The sequence below is a fragment of the Archocentrus centrarchus genome, chromosome 13 (assembly GCF_007364275.1).
Source record: "Archocentrus centrarchus isolate MPI-CPG fArcCen1 chromosome 13, fArcCen1, whole genome shotgun sequence".
Lineage (NCBI taxonomy): Eukaryota > Metazoa > Chordata > Actinopteri > Cichliformes > Cichlidae > Archocentrus > Archocentrus centrarchus.
Window position 1 is genome coordinate 9,287,841 of NC_044358.1, and position 9,841 is coordinate 9,297,681.

Here is a 9,841-nt window from a genome sequence, read left to right on the forward strand (position 1 = left end):
TAATTATTTATTTCTTTATCTTTTACGACCTTTTCTCTCCTTGTTTTTATTTGTCCTTTTAACCTCATCTAAACAGCTTTATAAATAGAAATACTGTGATTTTTATATTTTTGTATTGTATTTACAGACATCAGCAGACAGGAGCTTCAGGCTGCCGTGGCCTACATCTGTCACTGTCCAAATCAATAGAGATGATTGGAAGAGAAGGAGGAGAAGTTAACCCCCACCACCACCACCCCTCAGAGATGCAGCATGCTGATTGGCTGATCCCGCAGTCTCCACCCCCTCACTCTCATCCTCTGTGATGACAGAACAAACAGATAAATAACAGTGCAGACTCCTCAAAGCCTCAGATGTTCCTCTGAGGAAGTTTGTCCCACTTTTTTTCTGGACCTTGAAGTATCATCTCTGGGTGTGTGAACGCTCCACAGCAGGTTCATGATGGAGCTGAAGGACTTCTGTGTGACCGGCACCTACAACTTCCTCAGCCCACAGCGGTGAGTTTACTGAGCCTCTTCTTAAAAACACCCTTAGATGACGATTAAAACATGCACAGAGTTACTGTGAGGTTTTAGTGACGTTAAAAATTTAGTTTTTCTAGATTTTTGACACTTTGCAGCACTTTTTTAAAAAAATCTCCTAATAACTGTAATCAGCAGCACAGACAAAAAAAATAAATAAAAATTTAGATGACAAACAAATGAAAAAAAGGTTAAAGGCATTTTTTTGGAAATGCTTTTGTGAAATTTAATGCAAACTTTGACCACCATGTGGCAGCGCTTTCCCTGAAAGTAGGGAAAGTAGGACTCTTTTTTTTTTTTTTTTTTTTTTTGTGCATCTGAAATGATTTTGCTCTCAAAAAATAATATAAAAAAATAAAGACAGCTCCTAAATATGCGTGCACAAAATTAATATCTTCCACTTTTAAAGAGTTGGAAAATATCTGCATGTGGCCGGTGGAGGGTGTAAAAATGAATCAATTAGATACATTATTAACTTAAATAAGCCTAATTAAGCCTTGGGCATTAAAAACACAATACTTTGTATCTGTGACCAACCAGATCACTTTCTCATGACTACTTCACTTTTGGCCGGGCTGTCTTGTAATATAATATAATATTAAACTTGCATATGTAGTTACAGACATAGTTTTCTCATAGAGCTCAGTACAATCAGATCTCTAAATCGCCCCCTGGTGGCAATTACAAAAAATGCAGCTTTAAACTCTTCAGCACTGGCTTCACTGTTCAGGCCATCTTTTATATTCAGTCTTCTTTTTGAAGAAACCTGTGATGCATTTTTGGGAAATCTTTAAACATGTAAAGAATCAAAATTGTGCATTTGTTCTGAATTTAAACCTAACCTTTATTTAACCAGGCAGGCCATTAACAGAGTCTTACGTCCATCATCGGCCTGGCCTTAAACTCTCCTGAAGACTTTTATTCTGTATTTTGTGCATTTGTTCTTCTGGTTTGTGTTTCATTCCCATGCTCTTCTTCCTCCTCAGCCTCCTGGACTCCTCATCTTCCTCCTCACCCACAGATGAAGCCCAGTCCCCGGCTTCCTTCCTCCACTCCCCCCCCCTCAGTCCCGCCTTCCCTCTGGAAGCCACGCCCACTCTCAGCCCTTCACATCCAGAAGTCTTCCTCCCCAGCCCGACCTCTTCATCTCCCTCCACACCATACAGCCTCCTGTGTGGAGTGGCAGAGCCCGACTCCCCGACAGGATGTAGTTCCAGCGGGGGAAGCATCGGAGGCAGTGCTTCGGTGTGTTTTTCACAGTCTGCCTCGTTTTCAGCGCAGGTGAAGAACTTTTTATTTTAGGCTGTCAGTTTGTGTTTAATCACATTTTTAAAAACATAAATACAAACATGAGCACCGAATGTCCCCCTCCCCTCGGCCTCAGGTCTGGGATGAACTCCCAGCTTGTCAGACTTGTGAAGACGCTGGAAATTTAAATTCCACGTCAGTACCCGGCAGTTCCTGGATGTTTTCTGTGCTGCCTCAAAAGTCGTTAATCTGTTCTTCCACAGCGGTTTACGAAACTGTTTATTCACAGGAACCTCAATTTTCATGCAGCTTTCAGGGTCAAAGGTTAATCCAGATGGTCTGTCAGTACAATGAAGCGCACAGCAGCCATATTATTGGTCAGACGATTGCATTCAAAAGGCTCCAGCACAAACACAGTCCAGAGGTCCAATTCAGAGACTCCAGTTAGGTGAGGTGAAACTAGCAGACAGCTAGCAGCTAAAGCCACCTGTGTCACCATCCACCTGTCAGTCAAAGAGGCCACGCCCCCAATAATGCAAACTTCAAGCTTAATCTAGTTTAAACAGGTGGGTTATAAAGCAGTTGTTATAAAGGGGGAATTAGCTACAGAGACCAAAGCAGTAAACCAGTATCAGGCTGTAAACATGTTTGTTTCCGCTGTAAAGTTTTAACACGGGAGTCTTTGGGGAGTGAGGAGCCTCTGCTGGATGTCGGAGGAACTGCAGCTTTTAGAAGTTAATGCTTGGCTGTTAATGATTCCTACAATGACTGTCTTGTACCTGCAGGTTGACTCCATCCTGAGGGGCAACTATATGACGGCGATGGGGGCTGTGGGGCCCAAAAGACTGTGTCTGGTATGTGGAGACTTCGCCTCCGGGTATCACTACGGCGTGGCGTCCTGCGAGGCCTGCAAGGCTTTCTTCAAGAGGACCATACAAGGTAAGAGAAGAGCGTTCATCATCTCCTGTATTATGTAAATAAAAGGATGAGGTTGACTAGCAGCATTATTTTCTATTAATATCAGTATATTATTACTATTGTTGATTGTTTGGCCAGTCTTGCTTGTTGTGCAGCAGATTTGTCTGTTGGGTTTAAATATACTTGATAAATAAACTGAGTTAATCAGAGATCGGTCCACAACAGCAGCTACAGAAGAAAGCCTTAAAAAGTATCATTTTTATTCATAAATATCTGGAATATTTCTTCCTCCTGACTGTACTCACCAACATTCACTGTTTAATTTTTTCATACAGTGCTCATGTGAAACACTAAAACTACATTTTTATTGATGTCACCTTTCAGAATAATGCTATGAGGTGTTTTTACAAAGGAAAAAAACATGGAGACCATGTGAAGAAGAGCCCATAATGATACAAAACTACCTAAAAAAATCCCCAGAATGCAGTTCTGTTCATCTAAAAAGCTCATTGAAAAATTTTAAACAGGCAAATCTGATCCAAAAAAAAATCCTCAATGATTTATAATTTTCATTGATAAATAAATACCTCCAGCAGAGATTTAAAAGCCATCCAATTTTTGTTTTTATTAAATATCATCACGTCTGTGTGATTAATTAGCTGAACTGATCAATACAGCAGAGCTCACCGTATCGATTAGTGTGAGAAGCCGTCCTCTCTCATCAGCTGGTTGTTTCTCACTTCAGATGATTGATTGGTCACTGCAGGTATTGATCTGTGCAGAGACGTCAGAAGAAAATCACAGCACAGTTTAAATGTTGATGCTTTTCATGCCATTGATCCATGATTAGGGTCTCAGAGTTTGGGTTCATCCCAGTCAGAACAGTTGCCTTCAACTTGAGCACTTGAGACCAGTCTCCTTTATTCACACCAACACGAGGAGTCTACGGACAACGAGCACTTTCCTTCAAGAGTCAGGATGTTTTTATAACATCTATGACAACTCCCTGCATCCTTAAAGAATCCCACAATGACCATGAATGACGATCTCTCTGAGTAAAGACAGAATATTCATTCAATGCTTTCAAAACATGAGAATCATTCATCAAATTAGGACATAAAATGTTTGGACTCTAAAGCATATGAGGAAATATCAGTGAATAAAGTTATCTATGTCTTTGTTCTACTACATTTTCCCCCTCTGAGGCTTTCTAAACACTCGACCACAAAGTAAACCCTGACGCTCCTGAACTGCAGCAGTTTTTATTCCTCCACTCTAATTCTAGTTTTGGGATACAGTAGTTTGTAATAATAAATGATGGAACTGCAAAGAGTAACGACTACACTGAACAGTAAAAAAGATATTATGCAAAATGATTTCTAATGTACGATTGATCGGATCGGGATTTCATGATCGGTCTCTGTCACTCACTCTCCTGCTTTTACGTCCTGTTGTGGTTACCTAGGCAACATTGAGTACACCTGCCCTGTGATGAATGAGTGCGAGATCACGAAGCGGAGGAGGAAAGCCTGTCAGGCGTGCCGCTTCCGGAAGTGTCTGCAGGCCGGGATGATGAGGGAGGGTACGTTACATCCAAAGCGACCTTTGTGAGCTGGCAGGAAGTAGAATTACAGGGGTGTTAAACACCTGTCTGTGTTGCAGGTGTTCGTCTGGATCGGGTCAGAGGGGGGCGCCAGAAGTACAAGAGGCGGGTGGAGACAGGACTGAGTTCGTGCACCAAAGCCCCGTACAGCCACGCGGTCAGCAGCAGTGAGTTCACGCTCGCTCCCTCTGAAGGTTTTCAGGTTCTCGCACACACTGAACTCCATTTATCATCCACTTCCTGTCTTTTAGGAAACAAGATAATTTCCCACCTGCTGCTCACAGAGCCCACCCCTTTAGCTGCCAATCAAGACAATTCGACCAATGACAGCAGCCTGCGGACCCTGCTGACCCTCTGTGACCTCATGAACCGGGAGCTGCTGGTTCTGATTGACTGGGCCAAACAGATCCCAGGTACTTACTTAAGATCACCAGGTCCCCAACCCAGACTACAGTGACTCTTAACCTCCACCAGGTCTTCAGCAAACCTAGTGTAGGAACAAAAATGGTTGCAGGAAACTGGAAGATGTTTCTTTTCAAATGAACTCTCTTAGAGATATTTTGGCTGTATGGTTCTTCTGTTATTTGGGTAGGATGTCTGCACCCACAAGCTGTGGGTGGTGACTGAAAGAATAAAAGTGGAGAAGGTTCTCTCCCTTAGAGGAGCTCAGTCATTCAGGAGGAGATCAGAGTAGAGCCAGTACTCCTCCACATCAAAAGGAGCCAGGTGAGGTGGTTCAGCATCTGACCAGGATGCCTAAGTGTCAGGTACATTCAGCTGGGAGGAGACCCCGGGCAGACCCATGCCGGAGAGATCATTTCTCTCGGCTGGCTTGGGAGCACCTTGGTCTCCTTATAGAAGAGCTGGAGGAGGTGGAAGTAGAAAGAAGGTCTGGGTTCCTGCTAACCAGGAAGCTGGATGGATGGAGTAGACAGGAACCTAACCCTAACTCTACTCTTCCCTGCTGCTCTGGTGGAGGTTAAGTGGTGGATCTCTTTGACTGCCATTTCTTTTCATCACTACCTGAAAGTCCCGTTTGGACCCCTCAGCTGGACTCTGCTTATCCGGAGCACTGTAACATATTTAATATATGAACATATAATATAATTAATATTTAATTTAATTTAATTATCTGCCCGCACTCTCCCAGGTTTCTCTGGACTCTCATTGGTTGATCAGATGTCACTGCTGCAGAGTGGCTGGATGGAGGCACTGCTGGTGGGCGTGGCATGGCGTTCGCAGGACGCTGTAGGGGAGGAGCTCGTGTTCACCGGGAATCTGCGGCTGGACGAGGCTCAGTGTCGAGCCACGGGATTGGCCGACCTGTACGAGGCGCTGCGTCACCTGACGGCTAAATACCGGGCGATGAAGCTGAGCCCCGAAGAGGTGGTGATGCTGAAGGCCATGGCGCTCGCCAACTCTGGTAAGAGCACACCATTTCCACAGCAGGACACTGATGTACAGTACTGCAGGTCAGGGTCAGAACAGGTGGGGCCTGTGGGGGCCGACTGTGCACGTAGGCACAGCTGATCCAAAGAGCCTGGGTTAAAAGACTTTACAGGAATCTGTGCATTTATATTTTTGGTATTTTATAAACAGAAACAATAAATAACCTCATTTTAATCCCATAATTTTTTGTTTTTAGAATGATGACATAAATAGTAATAATAGTAAAAATGATCATCATCATTATTATTATTCACATGGTCATGTTCTGAGTTACCTCCAGACCTGATCTGAGGGGCAAACCCAGTGCACCAAAACCAGCCCCAGACCTCCTGCATGAGACCTGCTGCTTTGACTATGCTGCTACCTCTATGGAAGATAAAGGAAAGAAATTTAAGTGTGTGTGTAATATATATATATATATATATATATATATATATATATATATATATATATATATATATATATATATATATATATATATATATATATATTATGTATACACACACACACACATCTGTCCAATATCTGTCCAACACATTGGACAGATGAGACTAAACTGGAGCTTTTTGGCAAATCACATCAGCTTTATGTTCACAGACACACAAAGTAAAGAACACTGGAGCTACTGTGAAATATGGAGGAGGCTCCGTTATGTTCTGGGGCTGCTTTGCTGCATCTGGCACCGGGTGTCTTGAATCTGTGCAGGTTCAATGAACTCTGAAGACTATCGAGGCATTCTGGAGAGAAACGTGCTGCTCAGTGTGAGAGAGCTTTGTCTCAGTCGCAGGTCATGGGTCATGACCCAAACAGGATAATGACCCAAACACAACTAAAACAGAACAAAACACTGGACTGTTCTGAAGATGAGCCCTGATCTAAATCCTGTTGAACATCTGTGGAAGCAGCTGAAACATGCAGGCCGGAGAAGGCACCCTTCAAACCTGAGACAGCTGGAGCAGTTCATGGGGAGTGGCCCAGAATACCTGTGGACAGGTGCAGAGGTGTCACTGAGAGTTACAGAAATCACTTTTTGCAGTGATTGAAGTTAAGGGTACCATCATTTATGTCGAGGCCAGTTTCATTAGTTTGATTTTGAAAATAAATCTGTTGAAATGAAATATCAGGTTTTTATTAGATAATTTTTTATTTATTGCTTTTGTCCGTTTCAGGTTATTTCAGTGACCTTTGTGGGTTTTTCTTTCTTTAACAGAAGGCTTTCAGTCCACATCTGGAAACACACGCAGGCATTCATACATGTATAATTGCACAAACGCCACATATGTCCATAAGTACATTTGTAGAGTCAAACTCTTACACATATTTTCAACAACAAAGAGAATGATTATGGGGACAACAGCAATAAAACAGCTCATTTTAATGCCATCCTGGTGGATTAACCCCTTATGCTGTGTGTTTAGGCACATAAGCTGGGATACTAACTCTGGCTCCTCACCTCCTGACTGTCTGAGCTTCAAAATAAGAGCGCAGGACGTGTGCTGACAAAGTTAGATTTTGCACTCAGTTTTCAGAGCAGAGCATCTCAAAGAAGCAGCATTCACTACAGAAACGATCAGAGTGACTGTCGGCATCAGAGAAACATCTGTGGATGAAAAGCTGCAGCAGGAAAACACATTTGGAACAAACTCGAGTAACGACGAGTCTAATCGTGACTCTGCTGCTGTATCTGTGAGCGGGACAGCTGAGAAGCTTCAGCGTGACCTCACATATTGATTTACAGTTTCTACAACAGGAGAAGTTGGGGGTGGATGGGGGGTCTGAACGTATTGATCCCAGAGGAGTGGTTATTGATATTGATTGGTCTCTGGGAGCTGAAGCAGCAGTATTGATTAGCCCCAGAAACTTAAACTGTTTTTGTGGAGAGGGTCTCACTCTGTCACAGCTCAGGCATCAGCAGAGCATGTAACAGTGGCGCTGAAGGCCGCGGGCGAGCAGCCGATCAATAACGCTGAAGTCTGCTCAGACTCTCACTGTCTGCGGCTCAGATCAATAAAACGTCCTGACAGACGGGGATGTGGATCCACAGCTGTGTTCGTCTCAGTATCTCTGCTCACTCGGCTCAAGAAGATGGAGCTTGCGTGTGTGTGATGTTTGTTGTTTGTAAAATCTTGGTCCGTCTTCATTCAGAATGTGCAGATTAAAGCACATCTGCAGGTATTTTCAGAATGAATCGTTTCGATCGGGTTTTACACAGAAAATCTGCCAGTTTTCACTGTCGAACAGGAAAATCTGCTGATTATTTTTTCTGCCTCCTTTGATCATTTACAATCACTTTAATGGAGAAAATAAACAGCAGATTAATCGGTGAGGGGGAAAAAACTTTCAGCAGCATCCAAACTGTGAAAAGGATTTAAAAGCAGTGTGAGACTGTATACCCCCACTCCTCCTCGCATGAATGTCCAGTTTGGGCACATCAACTTTAAAGTTTCCTTCCAAATATTCCTGCATCCAGATCAGGATTTTTTTATGGAAATTCATCCATACAAACCTGAGTTATCCTGCTAACAAACAGACAAACCAATCACATGGTGGCAAACAACAAACACACACACAGCATCAACCCCAAAGTTTCCAGTGTCATTAAAGATCTCTTAAACACACTTTTTTCTGATTTTGAAAAAGGGGGGGGGGGGGGGGTCTGATAACTTACTGTGAAGACAACAGACTGTATATTAAAGATGGAAACAGCCCCATCCCCCGCCCATGATGTCACCCATTCACATTAACATTATGACTGCCAGAGGGCAGCCTTAGCGAGCTAGCCTCAAGTGGCCATGAGAGGAACTGCAGTTTTTATGGCTTTTTGTGGTGTGGTCACACAGCTTTAAAATAGCTGAATGGCAACTTTCTGGTTTGACTCCCAGCTGTTCAGATCAGGTGTTCTGAGGCAGCTGAGCATGCTGGGTTAAATGAGTAAGAGCTTGAGGAAGGATACTAATCTGTGTCTGTCTGTCTGTCCGTCAGACGCCGACCCGGTCGACTGTCCGGACTCCGTGCAGAGGTTTCAGGACGGGCTTCACGAGGCGCTGCAGGACTACGAGTCGTCCCGCAGGGAGCAGCACCGAGCGGGCCGTCTGCTCATGACACTCCCCCTGCTGCGGCAGACCGCCGACCGAGCCGTGCAGGCGTTCCTGCGGCTGCACCGGAACCGCCACGTTCCCCTCCACAAACTGCTGCTGGAGATGCTCGACGCCAAAGCCTGACCGCTTCCTGTCTGCTATCACATGACTGCTGCGGCTTTTATTATTATTAGGCAGACTAATGAATTCCAACACACTCCTCAGGATTCAGAGAATCGTGATGAAGACTTTTAAAAATCAAAAAACCTCAAACTTTTCTGGCAGAAAAAGGCTTCCATAGAAAGGTTTTAATAAGAAAATCTAAAAACTAAATGCACTTTCCTGTTTGTTTTGTGACTTTCAGTATGGAATTCAGTCTGGTGTCAAACTAAAATATTTGATGGGACTTTCATTTCTACCCTCCCTGTAAATACTTCATTTACGCCCCAGAAAAAAAAAAAAAAAAAAAAAAACTGCTCCTGGTGTGTGAAAAATCCACCGTTACAGCTTTTCACCATAAAGTTTTCACAGCAAGGCATCAAAGTGGAGCCATTCTGCTCGTCTGCAGCTCTTGGACGCTGCCAGGGCAGCTTTGCGTGACTCAGTTCATCAGGATCCTCCTTTGTCTGATACTGGGCCTTTGTTTGACCAGTGGGCGGGGCTTCTGTACCTGAGATGACCATAGTACGGATTTCCCCTTTCTGTGACATCACACACACACACAGGTTACTGCACAGAAAACAGAACAGACCTACTTTAATCAATATGTAATTGACAAGCACTCCTCTAAGCTCCGCCTCCTTCAGGTAAAGGTGGCCCAGATTTGGATATATTTTTGTAAACAGATATTTTTGTGGGATTTTTATTTTTCCACGATGAGGTGGTCACACCGTGGTGCCACCAGGGGCACATTTGTGGACTTTTGCTAATGATTAGAGGATAACTGACTGACTGTTATCAAATTAAAGTTTTTCGAATAAAACACGACCATTCATAATGAAGTCTTTTTTTTTTTTTTAAATCTT

The 9,841-nt window shown here is 43.5% G+C and overlaps 1 protein-coding gene across 2 annotated transcripts; it reads left to right on the plus strand.

Moving 5' to 3' along the window:
• Positions 1-341: 341 nt before the first annotated feature.
• esrrd (estrogen-related receptor delta) lies at positions 342-9,813 on the plus strand. Of its 2 annotated transcripts, XM_030744356.1 has the most exons (8): positions 342-497; positions 1,508-1,802; positions 2,555-2,708; positions 4,153-4,269; positions 4,350-4,457; positions 4,542-4,703; positions 5,441-5,713; positions 8,722-8,960. In XM_030744356.1, exons 1-8 carry the CDS (start codon positions 439-441, stop codon positions 8,958-8,960), a joined length of 1,407 nt encoding a protein of 468 aa, XP_030600216.1. In that variant the 5' UTR covers positions 342-438. The 2 variants fall into 2 exon arrangements, with proteins under 2 accessions (XP_030600216.1, XP_030600215.1); XM_030744355.1 differs by having other exon boundaries at positions 4,350-4,703; positions 8,722-9,813.
• The last annotated feature ends 28 nt before the right edge of the window (positions 9,814-9,841 follow it).

Bases quoted from the DNA above. Each gene is read 5' to 3' on its own strand.
- esrrd (XM_030744355.1), top strand. From the start codon at position 439: ATGATGGAGCTGAAGGACTTCTGTGTGACCGGCACCTACAACTTCCTC. The intron at 498-1,507 runs GTGAGTTTACTG...CTTCCTCCTCAG, and splicing joins AACTTCCTCAGCCCACAGCG to CCTCCTGGACTCCTCATCTT. The intron at 4,704-5,440 runs GTACTTACTTAA...GCACTCTCCCAG, and splicing joins CTGGGCCAAACAGATCCCAG to GTTTCTCTGGACTCTCATTG.